At 41.4% G+C, this 15537-nt stretch overlaps 1 protein-coding gene across 3 annotated transcripts in view; it reads left to right on the top strand.

Moving 5' to 3' along the window:
* MINDY4 (MINDY lysine 48 deubiquitinase 4) overlaps nt 1-15289 on the top strand; it is a 79126-nt gene extending 63837 nt beyond the window's left edge. For 2 of the 3 annotated variants that reach the window (XM_063175368.1, XM_063175247.1), the window contains exons 16-18: nt 3622-3802; nt 8236-8308; nt 14141-15289. In XM_063175368.1, coding sequence (XP_063031438.1) covers nt 3622-3802; nt 8236-8308; nt 14141-14189 — 303 coding nt within the window. In that variant the 3' untranslated portion in view covers nt 14190-15289. The remainder of the gene's footprint in view (nt 1-3621; nt 3803-8235; nt 8309-14140) is intronic. The other variant, XR_010030413.1, reaches the window with a different exon arrangement.
* The last annotated feature ends 248 nt before the right edge of the window (nt 15290-15537 follow it).

Here is a 15537-nt window from a genome sequence, read left to right as displayed (position 1 = left end):
GAAAAGGTGTTTGATTTTAGATTTTACACCCCTGACGCTTCACTCTGAACACCCTGGAACATTGTTCAATATTCATTCAGAAAAGGTCACTGCAGCTGTGGGGAATAAAACCCTGACAGAACAATGGGCTGTTGCCTGTAACTCTGAAAGCTTGGTGTAATTATCTTCTTGCCTGTCAATCCTACCAGAAATTCCTCAGTTTGGCCGAACCCAGCCCTCTGTGGAACCATGACACGCTGTGATTACTTCTCAAATAAACATCTCTAGCAGCTGTATTCAGGGAAAGAAACATAAAGCAAGGAATGACTGATTATACTGGAAAATGAACAGTAAAGTCCCACAAGCAAGGTGTGGAAATTATATTAAGTGATAAAACTCCTGGAGAAAAATTTGCCATATCCAGTTATCCTGCTTGGTTTGAGTATCACATTTGCTTTTTTGTTTTGTTGGTTTTTTGGGATTTTTTTTGGAATAAGCATGGCAAAAGTTGGCCTTGTTCAAGGGACAAATTAGGGCAGAATGTTGAGGTAACATCCACTCACTCTGGCTGATCTGTTTGGATAATTCTCCAGCAATAAGTACTTGTCTGTAGGTTGAATTTCACCATTGTGTGAATACACAGAGATATCAGATGGAGAATGAGCCCTTTGAAGCTGCTTGCTTTTGAAAAGTTGATGCTTCCCAAAGATCAGAAGGGTGTTCCTGAAATTTATGAGCATTCTTGAGGGCTTTGTAAAGTAGAAGATCAGAATTGAAGAAATGCAGCATGAAAGGACACCTCAGTCGTTCCCCTTTTATTTTCCTTTTGCCTGAAAATGAGTAATGAGGCTGCTGGAAAACCAATACTTGAACAGTGATAAAAACACAGCCATTGAACTCTTATTAAAAGAAAATCATAAAAAGGATGCAAGTCACATGTGCCTTATTTGCCTTTGGAATTCAGCCCTACATATGTAGGGAAGACTCTGGAAAGAAGGGATCTCAATCAGCTCCGTTCTCTGCCAGGCCCTTGTTGGATGGCACAGACACTGCTGAGTTTGAGGGGTTTTTGAGGAGTCAGAACCCTGGGTGTTCTTCCCTGTCCTGTTTCCAGGTTGTATTCCAGGTTTTATTCCAGGTTTTATCCAGTGTTACTGCCACCAAGCACGCTGGTCACGCAGCTGAGGAAGCACTCAGGCCTCACCGGCTCGAGCAGTGAATTGAGGCCATAATTCTGTGTATGGGAAGGGTCTAGAGAGTCAGCTGAGGGGGCTGGGGATGGTGAGCCTGGAGAAAAGGAGGCTCAGGGATGACCTTATTGCTATCCAAACCCCTTGGTTTGGATAGGAGGTATGGGGAGGTGAGGGTCAGCCTCTTCTCCCAGGCAACAAGTGGGACAAGGACAAGAGGAAATGGCCTCAGGCTGCACCAGGGGAGGGTGAGGCAGGACATCAGCAGGAATTCCTTCACTGGAAGTGTGGTCAGATGTTGGGATGGGCTGCCCAGGGAGGTGGTGGAGTCCTCATTCCTTGGAGTATTGAAGAAACCACTGGATGTGGCTCTCAGTGCTTTGCTCTGGTTGTTGAGGTGATGTTCAGTCTGAGGCTGGGCTTGATGGTCCTGGAGGTCTTTTCCAACCCAAATGACTCAGTGATTGTGTTCCACACCACAACTAATGCTTGAAGAAGCAGCCAAGGGAATCCTCACAGTGAGGGTTGTCCTCACCTTGTCATCAGCACGGTTCCACATTGTATTTTCTACAAAATATGTTCTGCCATCTTGGTGTCAAAGGCAGCATTTAATCCTAGCTGGTTAAATTGATGTGACCAAAACAAAGACTTCTGCCTTCTTCTGGGAGAGGAGGATTTGAGCTACAAATATTTTTAGACTCTCTGAGTTGTCTCAAAGTTCATGCCCTCGCTGCTTTCTGCAAAGATTGTAATTGAAAACTGCACATTTTTGGAGAATGTTCCTGCAGCCCTCAATCAGCTGAACAGTTTGTCCTGGCTTCAGGGGGATGGTTCATGTGAGTGAGAGCTGGAGTGGATGTGGCTTTGAAAGTTCTGCATCTCTCTAATCTTTGTCAAATGTTGTTTGATGAAGCTGGGAAGTTGCTTTTGCAGACAAACGTAGGAAGAACACATTTTTAGGAGGAGACTGGCTGTTCTTTTTGGCTTTGACTTATCTGCATATTAAAATATGCATGTTTGTGAGACTGAATCTTTTCATCTGTGTCCCTCTAATTTGCCATCTTTTGTTGAAACTGCGTATTTTCTTTTATGATAACTCCTGTTACGAGTGTTATTGGAAGCTTGTAAAAAATTCTTTACTTCTAAGCCAAGAATTCACATAAAAAGCAAAACTGTTGTATAAAAGGATGTTTTAAATAGATATTAGCAAAGTACTGAGTCAGGGAACAGTTACTTAATTAGCTGGAGACTTGTTATCTAACATCAGAAGAAATTCTCGTTGTGGAAGGCAGCTGAATTTGCACTTGTAACACTTCAGATATAAATTCTAAATGCCCATCAAGATGAAAACACAAACTGCTCATCACTCAGTTTTTATTACAACAGAAATAATGTTGGCTTCTGTCTTTTGGCTTTTGCCATTTGCCCCTGTGCCCAGGGTGAAGAATTGAGGGCTGCACTGTAGGAGCTGCATCCACAAATCTATATCTAGAAATCATGTATGAGATTTTTTTCCTGGTAAATTTCCTCAGTTTCCACTAGGGCTTTTTCAGTGAAAAGCAAAATGACTGAAAACAAAACGATCTCACTGAAAGCAAAATGTTTAATTTCAGATTTCAGTTTCCCTAAGCAATTTCTCAAAGGTACAAAACCCAGCTGCAGTGCTGCTGGTATCCCCTTCCTCCATCCCTTATAGATTAAATCTCTTGAGTATTCTAGTTTAAAACATCTGTGTATAGATATGAAAGTTTTTATGCACTTTCTTAGAGAATATTCAGATTATTTATAAATAGACTTTTAAAAGAAGGATAAAGGCCTAAAAAATGCTGTGGTTAAAGTTTTATTTTCCCATGAGCATATTTCATTCTTAAGAATAACGAAGCAAAACAAATGCTTCTGTTATTGCTTTCTTCTGTGGCTGAAAATACATGTTTTGTATTGTGTATTACCTCCTATGAACTAGGAGGTGATAAAGTGAAGAGAATACATTGCTTTCTTTGCTCAACACAAGATTTTGGGCTCAGTTGAGTTGCCCAGGCAGGGATGTCTCGGGGCACTTGAGATGCTGTGAGTCTCTTACCTGGTTTCCAGTCAGTGCTGAATGACAGCACAGCCTCCCATTGATCCCATGTTGTATTCCTGTAATTTTACAGCTGTTGCAAATGACATATTTCCTGTTGGTTCAGCTCTTCTTGGATCTGATCTTGGAGCTGTAAGAGCACTACAACTGCATTTCATTACCTGCCACAACTCCAGGCCTAATATTTCCTTTATATGCTCTATGATTTACCAGAGCTGTACTAATCTGCTTCATCAACAGTCTCCAATGAGCCTTCATTGGTGTTTGTAGCCTAGAATAAATAAATGATCTCCCAAATTTTATGTTTTCCACAATGAATTGTTTCTCCCCCCAGCCCCAGTGACGTTCTGCTATTTTGTATTTTCCTTCCAGGTCGGCTGTTACTTGAAGACCCCCAAGTACCCAATTTGGCTGGTCTGCAGTGAAAGCCACTTCAGTGTGCTTTTCTGTTTGGAGAAGGACTTGCTCAGTGACTGGAAAACGGGACGGAGGTTTGACCTCTATTACTATGATGGCTTGGCCAACCAGGATGAAGAGATTCGCCTGACAGTGGGTATGAGCAGCTCCCTGAATCTGTATTTCACCTCTAGGGGGGCAGAAAGGAGGATCCAATAATACAAACAGTGATGGGTGCAGGCAGTGAACGTGAATTTGTGTGCTGTTGCCTAATTTCCATAATTAGTTTTGGTGATTAATTGCATTTCACAAGGAAGTTTTGAGGATAAGCTCTTGGAGGGGTTAACACTGAGCATGTGTCACTTTATACACACTGGCAAAAATTCCAGTGGCACTGATTCCCAAGGAACAGGTTGTGATCTCTGGCTTTTCATACTCCCAGGACTACAAAATATATTTCTCTACTCCCATTCTCCTTCACATCATCTCACTGTAGCAGAAAGTGCAGGTGTCCAGTTCCTCACCCTAAATGCCTGTAGGAAAATGAGCAGAGAGGAGGAAACATGAAATCCTTGCCTCCAGGGCAAGAAGATGCCAGAACTCTGCTAAAAACGTTTAGTCTCTTACCTGCCTGGAAGTGCAAGCCTGCAAAAGATCTTCCAACTCGTTACACTCCTTCTTTCAGGAAGCCATGCCAAATTACACAGCTGCTTTTACAGTAAATACTTCTTCAACTGGAAGGCATTTGGATGAGTATTCTGATCCTTAGAAAGCACCTACTTCAATACATTCCCCACCACTGTTTGCTAATAATATCCTGCTCACCTTTTGTTTTCTTTCCTTTGGTACATTTATACAATCTTGCCCGTGATTCTTTGATAACCAAATTCCTTCTCAATCTTAAGGAGCCACTCTACTGCAGTCTGCTCTTTAGAAATAAGTTGTCTCTGTTCCTTATTTGCACCAACATCCACATTTTGCATAGGCTGGACGTTGTATGTTCTGCTTGAGTCCATGTGGCAAAGTTGTTTTTGTGCTGTGAGTGCTGGGAGTTTGAGCCCCTCACAAGATTTGCTAGTGAGTTCAATCATCTTTCTGCCTGTTATTTATCCTCTTACTTTAAAGAAAATCCCTGTAATTCTATTCCAGGGGTAACATGATATATTAGCTCCAAAAATCATCAATTTTCACAGGACTGTGGTTGCCAGCTGGTTCCCACATCTCAGACAAAAGTGACATGGATGACACAGCTCAGCACGGGACTAGAGACATTTTTTCTATTGTGTTGTACCACATAACATCTGGTCCAAAACAGGTACCCTAATGTGTCTTTCCATCACCAGGAATGTTCTCAAAATCAAGAGCTGCCAAAGATCCCTGGATGAGAAATTCCCCAGAGCTCATATAATTTTTTTCCTTTGCTGTCCAACCTGTCATGGCATTCCTTTGTGTTTCTCCTCAAAGCCAAAATGTGCATGGAGTTGTAGCTATCTCTTTGTTGTGTCCCAGTAAATCCTTTGTTATCTATGAAATTCTGCAAAAGGCAGTAAAAATGCAAATACTTTCATCATTCCACAAAAACGCTGCCCTGGTTCTGGCTGTGCAGTAATCCCTTGCTAGGTCTGGAGAGAACTGTAATTACTTTACATTCAAAAAGGTAACACTGGCCAAATATCTAAACCCAGCACACAGGAGCAGATGGAAATATCAGAATGCTAAATATTGCTGGTATTTCCCTTGTGGAAATCCCAGCAAGAGGTGATGTTCAGGCAGCATCACCTGGAGATGCAGCATGAGGAGCTGGGTGCTGCCCCAGCCACACCTGCCTGCTGCTGGCTAGCAAAGTTGTTTGCTTTATTTGACAAAAAGCTGAATTCCTAAAGTGGGAATCTTGATTATAATTAGGTAAAATTACCATCAAGGCCACATTTCAGGAAATATTAAAGAAATTGCACTGAGCAAGAAAGGCAAAAAAGACAGAAGAGTAGAATTATATTTTGGGAGTACCAGCAGTTGCTACTTTATATTGAGAATTTGCTCTGCTTCTCATATTTAACCATTTGCCAAAATGTAGACAAGAAACATAAAGTTGCTTCATAAAATCAGGTTAATGACATCAACATACGATTATAAAGAGACGAAAATAATAATAATGATAATGATAATGATAATGATAATGATAATGATAATGATAATGATAATAATAATAATAATAATAATAATAATAATAATAGCAATAATAATAATAATTCTTTCCATTGGAGTAGAAATTTTGGATAGGCAAGGAAGAGCTGTAACAGTGCTGGCACCCAGTTTCTCACTAATTAAGGGTAGAATGTATATATTCCTTTTCTTTGACCCTTAGGTACACCTTTATACTTTTTTTCCCGTTTCTTTGGATGGAAACACTCCATTCAAACCGTTTGATTGGAAGAATTCAAGTCTAAAAATGACAAAATTGCATCAGAGTTGGCCATGAGTGGGAAAAGCAGCCACACCAAGTGCCTGTCCTGCTATCAGGGCTATGGTCAGGACAGTGGCTTAGGTTGCACCTGGAGAGGTTTAGAGAAAAATTTCTTCACAGAAGGGGTTGTCAAGCACTGGAACAGGTTGCCCAGGGGAGTGGTGGAGTCACCATTCCTGGAAGTGCTCAAAAACCTGTAGTTGTGGCACTTGAGGACATGGTTTAATAGTGAACATGGTGGTGGTGCTGGATGTATGGTTAGTTTTGATGATCTTAGAGGGTTCAGCTTCTATTATTCTAAAATTCTTTGTTACAGACTCTTCAAAATTATGATAAAAAAAGCTCTTTTAAACTTAAAAGATCCCTGTGTGCCTCTAAGTTCCTGAAGATCTAAAGGAAAACCACCAGTACTTCATGTACTTTTAAATATTGTCCGTCTCCCTCCAGAGTTTTCTGCATGTGTTTGTACCCATCAGATCAACACACAAGGGAGAGCCAGGTCCTGTCTGTGACACGAGAGAGCCAGCTAGATCTGAGACTGGCAGCTGTGAATGGTCAGGACAATCCCCTCCCATCCTGTCTCCATCAGTCTCACTGAAGCAGACCCAAATCCTGCACCCTGCCTTGGCATCGTGCTCCATTGGCTGGGTGACAGAGAGAAAAGGAGAAAGAGAAAAAAACACCACCAAACCCCTTGGTCTGCTGCAGTTTAAATGTCTGATTCCAAAACAGGAAACAGCTGAGCAGACTGACATCCAAGCTGGTGGCAGGATGTTTTGTCCCTGGGAAGTTCAGCTCTACTTTCACTGTTGACAGATGCCGTGGCTCAGACAGTGACCTCTCTGTTTTCCCCAGAGCACTGTGATGGCCTCTCCTTCCCCAGGGAATGCTCCCAGCCTGGGGAGGCTCCCTGGGGTTCTGTAGGAGCCACGGCGGGTTAGGATGGTGGGGATGGATGGAGATGAGAGATCTCTGAAGCCAGGGCTTGGAATTTAGGGTTTATTGCCAAGGGCCTGGGTGCAGGGCCCTGCTGGGAGCTGCCAGCCACAGCTCAGAGCAGGACTGAGAGAGGGAGAGAGAGATAAAGAGAGTGGTAAAGAGGATGAGAGAGTGAGGTTCCCATTACAATACAATAAATCTTCTTCTGGCCATGGAACTTGGGATTTATTTCCAAGGGCCTGGGTGCAGGGCCCTGCTGGGAGCTGCCAGGCACAGCTCAGAGCAGGCCCAAGAGAAGTAAAGAGAGTGGTAAAGAGAGAGAAGGCAAGAGTGTGGTAAAGAGGATGAGAGAGTAAAAGAGAGGATAAGAGAGAGAGGATAAGAGGATAAGAGGGCTAGGTTCCCGTTGCAATACCATAAATCTTCTTCTGTGTTGAATATTCTGATTCTCACTAGCCAATCTAGTACAAGATACAAATCCTATAGCATTTACATACATCCTATAAGAATCATTACATTACCATACTGTGTTACATTTTAAACCCTAAAAACTCCTCTTTGGGCCCCTTCTGCCAAGCTGCAGGGTCTGCTCTGACCCTTGGGCCTGTCTGCAAGCAGAGGGTGTTGTTTCATCAAAAGGGGATCACCTTCAGATGGCCACACGATTGTTTTCCCATTGTTCAGTAACTGAGGTATCTCAAAGCTTGCTTTCATCTCAATCTCACTTATAGTTTCTATATTCTCAAAATCTTTTGCCAGGCAATGATATTTATAGGGCTTTCCTGTTTCATCTTCCCAGCAGTGTTCCACACAGCATCTTTTTCTTTCTGTGCACTGCTTGATGAGCAGTAAAGGTAAAATCTTCTTTTCCAGGGTGGAATGGTCCTAACCCAGTTCAAACTGGATTCTGGGTTTCCTGTTCAAGTGTAGCACCACCACTGTCACGTTTGAGTAACTAAAATCACTCAGTAATTACAACATCAATTGCAAAATAAAGGCCTCGTGACAGCCCTGCAGCACATGATTTCATTTTCTGATCTGTGGTTTTTTTTGAAACATCTTTGTATGAGCAATCTAACCTGGCTCAGTGGTCAGTGGTGGATTGGCAGTGGTTGGACTCAAACTATGGTGTTCTGTAGGAAGAAAAGGTTCCCCAGGCACTAACAATGTCTGTTTTGTCTCTGCAGATACAACTCAGGTGTGCCCTGAAAATAAAGAAAATGATCTTACTCCTCCACTTGAACACTGTATTAGGACAAAGTAAGTGAAATTCCATTTTTTCATACAGATGTGTTCCGTGGTTGACACAAGTAAAATGTGTGAGGAATCTCAAAAAAAAATTCAGCAAGTAAAGCTGAAAAATTAATGCTTAAAAATCAGAAAGGATCTGAATGGGCCAGGCTGTATTAATATATTTTACACATTTAATTGTGTGCTATTGTAATTAACACTGAACTGTCCAAGGTGTTCATTCTTAGAGGAACCTTCACTTCCATCACAAAGAACTGACTGAGCCAAATTCAGTCTGAGAGCACTGCTTGGTTGCAACTAAATCTAAATCTAAATCTAAGTCTCAGTCTAAATCTAAATCTAAAGAGTCTAAGTCTAAATCTAAATCTAAAATTAAATCAAAGAGTTTAAGTCTAAATCTCAATCTAAACCTAAATTTAGAGTCTAAGTCTAAATCTAAATCTAAAAAGTCAAAGTCTAAATCTAAATCTAAAAAGTCTAAATCTAATCTAAATCTAATCTAAATCTAAATCTAAAGAGTCTAAATCTAATCTAAATTTAAATCTAAATCTAATTCCTAAAAGTGCTTGATTGCAGAGGTATAATTTGGGTATGATAAGTTTAATAATAAATTTATTCCATTTTCATCAGACTTTTCTAAAGAACAAAAGGGAGGACCTGGGTGTTATTTTCAATGCATGAAAGCCCCTTGAAGAGTCTCAGTTTTCTGTGGAGAGCACAGAGTTTGTCAGGTTTTGTGCAGTCATTCCTGACAGCCCTTAGCTCCTATTCTCTCCTTACAGACAAGGCTAATTCCTCTCATGTTGGGATTTTCATGGCCATTTTGAGGCCTATATAAGCAATTCATCCAAATCATACTGAAGTTAATGGGAACATTTTCAGCTCAGTGAGACATGAAAGAAGCCAAATGGAGAAATTTAACTGGGCAGAAAATTCAGCTTTATATCAATTCCAGCAAGGCTTTGGAAGTTACTATCTGAATATCTCTGGAGCAAGAAGTAAAAGCCTCATTGTCAAAGACCATAACATTTGTTAAATTAGCCAGCCAGGCAGCTTCAGGTTTCTCTTGCAGTTTCCCTCCTGTCCTTGCTACAATTTGCTCTGAAAAAAAAAAAAAACCCAAAAACCAAAAAAAACCCAGCAGAAAATAAATAAATAAGGACAGTGGCTGCCAGTGTGTTGATCAGAAAATCACTGAAAGGTAGAAGAGGCATCCTGCAAGGTGACAGTAGTGACATCAGTCCAGCCTTCCTGCACATACAGATTTTATTGATTCCTCATTTCCAGTGACACATCAGCATGACTGCAAGCTAAAGTAAATTATGTATAACCTCAGAAAGCCCCACAGGGAGAATAATGCATGCAACTACTTAAAGTCTTAGAATATCTTCCATTCCTGGCATTGTGTCAGAGTTATACAGTGGTGGTGCTGCTGCTGTTTGTTTATTTTAAGTTCCCTGCTTTCATCTGCTTGAGAGGTAAATTACCAGCAAATTCCAGTGTCAATTTATTTTGTTTGTAGCATTCTCAGTCTGATTTACCCTGGGCAGGCTGGCTCCTTGTTTTCAGTGTTTTCCCTTTGCTTTGAGGGTATTTATTTAAGCGTGGCCTTGCTGCAAGAAGTTTTTCATGTTAAATTTTTTCCTTTTTGTTTAAAGAACTTTTTCTTCCTACTACAGAACACCATATAAAGAAAAGTAAGAATGAACCCAAATAACCACATTTTTAGCAATTTATGCCATAAAAAATGAATGTTTTTTATTATACAAATGTTTAAAATTCCCCTAAACTAATTTTTAATAAAGCAAAAAGCTGTTATTTATTTTTGATGAAGAATTCATGATGAAGACTTCTCTCTTCAAAAAATGCAGGATCATTTCTCAGGCAGAGTGGAGAATTCCACAGTCTGGACAATCAGAGCTGAGACAATAAACTATCATTAATCGGTTTTATTGTTAATTGAGAGTTTTGCTTCTGTTCACATGCCTCAGTTTGGGTTTAATCCATACAATGGATTAAATTAAATTGATTAATTAAATTAATTAAATTAAGCCCATTGCTTACCCCAGTACCTGAGCATTACATCTGCCTGCTCTTTGTTCTCTTACCTTCTCCTAAAGGGAAAACTCCACTGGTAATAGACAGGTTTGGCTTTTAGTTAATAATAATAATAATACTTCAATTCTGAGTTTAGAGCAGGGAACCCTTCAGCTGCCTCTGAAATGACAGTCACCACCAGGTACCTGTGTAACCTGCACGTCTCCAAAAAAAGGACAAGTAAAAGTGGTTTTTTGTGGCATTTAGATAACAACAACAACAACAACAACAACAATTATTATTATTATTATTATTATTATTATTATTATTATTTTGCATTTAGTTATAATAATGATACTCATCATCATTATTATTAATAACTACTATTATTATTATTATTATTATTATTATCAGAAGAGAAGAGTAATTTTGCCTTTGCAGCAGGAGGAGCAAGCTCCTGTTTTCAGTCCCTGTTTTATAAAACATCAGAAGAATTCAGTTCTGAGTTTAGAGCAGGGAACTCTTCAGCTGGCTCTGGAATAACCAGTCACCACCAGGTACCAGTGTAACCTGGTGGTCCCCAAAAAAAGGACAAGTAAAAGTGCTTTGCTTGTGGCATTTAGTTTTTAATTATAATAACATTTAGTTTTTAATAATAATAATACTTCTGCTATTATTATTATTATTATTATTATTATTATTATTATTATTATTATTATTATTATTATTATTATTATTATTATTATTATTGTCAGAGAAGGGTTGTTTTGCTTCTACAGGAGGGGTCCTTGTTTTAAATCCCTGTTGTATAAAACACCAGAAGAGTTCAGTTCTGAGTTTAGAGCAGGGAACCCTTCAGCTGCCTCTGGCATGACCAGTCACCACCAGGTACCAGTGTAACCTGCAGGCCCCCAGAAAAAAGACAAGTAAAAGTGCTTTTCTTGTGGCTCTGAGCCCCAGACATCTGTGGCAGCAGAGGATTCTGCCCAGGGATGTCTGGAATGTGCATCCCTGGCTTGTTTTGGAGATGCCGTGCAGACAACTCATCCCGTTCTTCCCTGAGGAATACTCTTATATCACAGTGCTGATCCTCAGCACTGGAGGAAATAACATCTGTTAGCTCAGCCCGAGGGGAACCAAACTCTCATCTGCTTTTAGAACCTGAATTTAGCAGGATTTTTTTGTTAACCCTCTGTGGTGGTGTGGCTGTGGGATCCGTGAGTTCACCTGTGAAACACCCAAATGGGATTTGGTGGGTGAGAGAAGAGGAGAGCCTGGGCATTTCAGCCTGAATTATTGATGTGCTCCAGAACATAAGTTCACCTGTGAAACACCCAAATGGGATTTGGTGGATGAGAGAAGAGGAGAGCCTGGGCATTTCAGCCTGAATTATTGATGTGCTCCAGAACATAAGTTCACCTGTGAAACACCCAAATGGGATTTGGTGGATGAGAGAAGAGGAGAGCCTGGGCATTTCAGCCTGAATTATTGATGTGCTCCAGAACAATACCAAATTGTCAGCCCGGGAGATGCTCACTGAGTGCTATTCCAGACTGAGCATTGTTCAGGGCCTGACCTGTTCCTCTCCAGTTCCCGTTAACTGCATGACCTTGGGTGAGGTTGTGCTTGAGGCAGGTGGGTCAAATGTAGTTTTCCTTTTGCTGATCTGATAAATTGTAATTGAATCAGCAGCTAGAAGAGGCCTCACATTGCAATTACACTGTGGCAGGATAGTTTGGGGAAGTGATCAGCTGCATTGTCCAGGAAGTTTTGTATCTGTTTGTAAATATAATACTATTTCAGCATCTGTGAGTGAGATTTCTCGCTCTTTGATACCTTTTCTTGTGCAGATGCAAGAGGGGGAAAAATGTTTTAGACCTGTCTTATAGAAGCAAACAGCCAAAAGCTTCTTTTTGGTCTAAAAAATGGTTTGGAAATAAACCCAGGAGATAAGGCTTGTTCTGAAAATAACTTTCAGTCCTACTTCAGAAATTATGCTCTGTTTAAGCTCTTTATGGAAAGCCAGTTTTAATAAAAGCCAGGTTATCACTGCACAGTGATTAACAACTTTACCAACAGCAGAAATGGTGTCAGCAAGGTGAGCAATCCCACAGGGCACAGTGCAGACTCATTTTTTGGACTCTGTGGATCCCTCTCAAAGCTGTAATCACCCTGGTGAAACAGAAAGTTGCACTTTGGGAAGATTGTCCTCAAAGATAAGGGATGATTTGATGGCATAACCTGACAAACCCAATGGGGACAGAAGGTGGCAGTTGTTTTTTTCCATTTGGTGGTTTAAGGGTGACATTCTGAACTGTCTGACAGGGACAGCTCTCACCTCTGGCAAATGCCAGATTTAGGTTGAATAACCCCAGATGAAACAAATTCTGCTTTTAATTTAAGATGTGGAACATCTCTGCTCTGTATTCCTGGGATGGAGACAATCTTTCTGCAATTCTCAATTACAATTTTCTCAGCAAAGTAAAAAAACAGAAGGAAAAAATTTCACGACAGCCCTCAGATGGTCACTTCCTTTGAGACATTGCCCTGAAGACTGCAAGAATTCAGCTTTTGGTTTTGTTTTACACTTAATTGGCCTGCTCAGCTCAAGGACTGAGCTGCCATACCCTCGCTGACACATCCTGTCCTCAGTGACAGAAGGAATGTGGCACTGGCAGCTCCCTGCTCCCTCCACCCCCTCACCAGTGCCTTACTACCCTGAGACAGATTTTCAGAACAGATATAAATACTCAGCACTGAGAATGCAACAGTTTAGTTCCTAGAAAAAGTGGAGCATGACCTTGCAGATGAGAAAAGCCACAGCCAAGGGTGGATCCATGCCATGAGGGGTGAGCTGGCTCACTTCAGGGAGGTGACCATCCTGCTTTCACCAGGTTTTGGGGCAGATCTCTGTCTTTTGCCATGGGTTGCAGACACATTTTGTGGCAGATTCAGGACTGATGCCTCCTTTGCATTCATCACAATGCTGAGGTGGGCAGCTGAGCTGTGGCAGCCAGTGCAGAGCCAGGAATGAGAAACCTGGAAGGTTCCAGAATCATTCTGTTCTCAGTGTGCATATTCAGGGTCATGCTGAAGGAGGAAAAAGGGCAGAGAAAAGCAGAACCTCAGCACAGGAAAAGCAAAACATCACCATTAAAGTGAGCCATGGAGTGCTTGGAGGAGCCAAGGTCAGGAGCAAAGAAAGGAGCTCAGTGAAGGCATCCAGCCACAGGATCTCAGTCACAGAGTTCCTAATCAGAGCTAAACAAAAAAATAACAAAATAAGCAAATTGCCTACTGACAGCTGAGAGTGAGAATTTTGGGTTAATATTTATTTAGGGTTAATTCTTGTACCCACCTTGGGCATTCCCTAATTATTGTGTCCAACATGAAGGTCTTTGTTGTGAATCAGCTGCTGCTCTGTTTCCCAGAGAGGCTGGAGGAAGAGTCAGGACAGAGATCTCCAACCTTGGCTCCTAAAATTGGGGTACAATTCCCTCACTTCTGCTCCATTCCCTTTGGGATGGGATTTGTTACTTAATTATTCTGTCCAACGTGAAAGTCTCTGTTGTGAATCTGCTCTGTTGCCCAGAGAGGCTGAAGAAAGAGTCAAGACAGAGAACTCCAACCTTGGCACCTAAAATCAGGGTACAATTCCCTAATTTCTGCTCCATTCCCTTTGGGATAGGATCAGTCACCCCAAACAAGCCCATCCTAATCTCTCTGAGCTTCCCTGGGTGGTTCAGGGCTGTGGGTTTGCCTTTCAGGTGATAAACTGATGGATGTAAATGATTTCATTTCTAGGTGGCAAGGAGCTGTCATCGACTGGAATGGCACAGAACCCATCTTGTGACTGATCTGAGCTGCACTTTATTTGGGAAGACCAAAAGGAAATGACTGAATGAGCACATTCCTATTCCCACCAATGCAGGAAATAGGGCAGTTGGAGATGAGGAAGAATGACAAGGTTTGCAGGCTGGCAGAGTTTCACCTCAGTCACCTCGTGCTTCAGATATTTTGCTTTTAATATAAACAACACTGACGTAAATTCCTTGTCTCTGCCCTCAGCATAAAGCTCCTGAGGGCAGGCTGGGTTCCCACCACCAAATCAAGGTTACAGATGAAGCTCTGAAGTCATCAACGTCCCCTTGAGGTCTCCTGCTGGATCCACTCTGTATCCTGCAATTGTTTGGAAGCATCTGATGGGGGATGCTGAACCCAGATTTCTCTGACTTTACAGCCTTCTCTGTCCTGCCTTGTTCTTCCTTGAAAAAGCTGCAGTGCCACTAGAAAACATCATCCAAGGAACATATATTCAGCTAGTTACCTGGTGTTGGCAAGCCTAAATAGGCTGGTGACCCTCTGGGCTTTTTTGGGGAAAGCCTGGCCTATACCAAGTTCTTGTTGTGTCATCAATTTGCAGTAAGGATTGTGGTTGTGTGTTACCAAAATAATCCCATTGATAGTTCGTAGGTGCAGCTGGTGTGTAACAGTGCCTCATGCTGATGTAGCTCATTTTTCTTTCTGCTAAGAGGCAGCTGTATCAGTGTCTTTACCTTGATGCCCTTATTTCTACATGAGGGTTTATTCACACCCAGGTGACAGATCAGAGCTGGGATTTGCTTCGTCATAACTACAAGAAAACAGAAGATTTGTTAGTTTTGAAATTCAAATGGTGCCTATCTGTGATAGGTACCAGTTTCCATGGTTAAATAAAATGCATGTGCTGGAATGAGGGGCTGTGGAGATGGATACTGAGGTACTCAAGCCACAGTGTGTAATCTGACTAATTCTGCTTTAGCAACACTTTACCAAAATTGGGGCAAGTTAACTGTACAGAAGGTTGGAAAAAATGCCTCAGGGAAAAAGGCAGATAAATGGTGTTTCTGGAGGTATTCCTCTCCTGAGAGTGAATATTTCATGAAAGTTCAATAAAGGACTTTTACTTCCTGATGTTTATTGTAGCACCTTCTTCCTAGTCAGTGTGGAAACTCCTCTGGGTCCTGAAAAATGGGTGGAAAATCAATTTCCAGCAAAAATTCATTGTTGTTCTGGGTGTAGGTGCAAACTGACTGTGAAAATGGAGATCTCAGGGAATTAGCACTGGAGTTAGATTTGAAAATCAACCTGAATATAAGGAAAAGGAAAGGTTGAGATGGCCTTTGGATGAAGATCTGCCTCTCCCTTTGCTTCCCATTCAC

Source organism: Melospiza melodia, chromosome 1 (assembly GCF_035770615.1).
Source record: "Melospiza melodia melodia isolate bMelMel2 chromosome 1, bMelMel2.pri, whole genome shotgun sequence".
NCBI lineage: Eukaryota > Metazoa > Chordata > Aves > Passeriformes > Passerellidae > Melospiza > Melospiza melodia.
The sequence above is the reverse complement of the archived record's forward strand: the minus strand, read 5'-3'. Positions and strand labels throughout refer to the sequence as shown.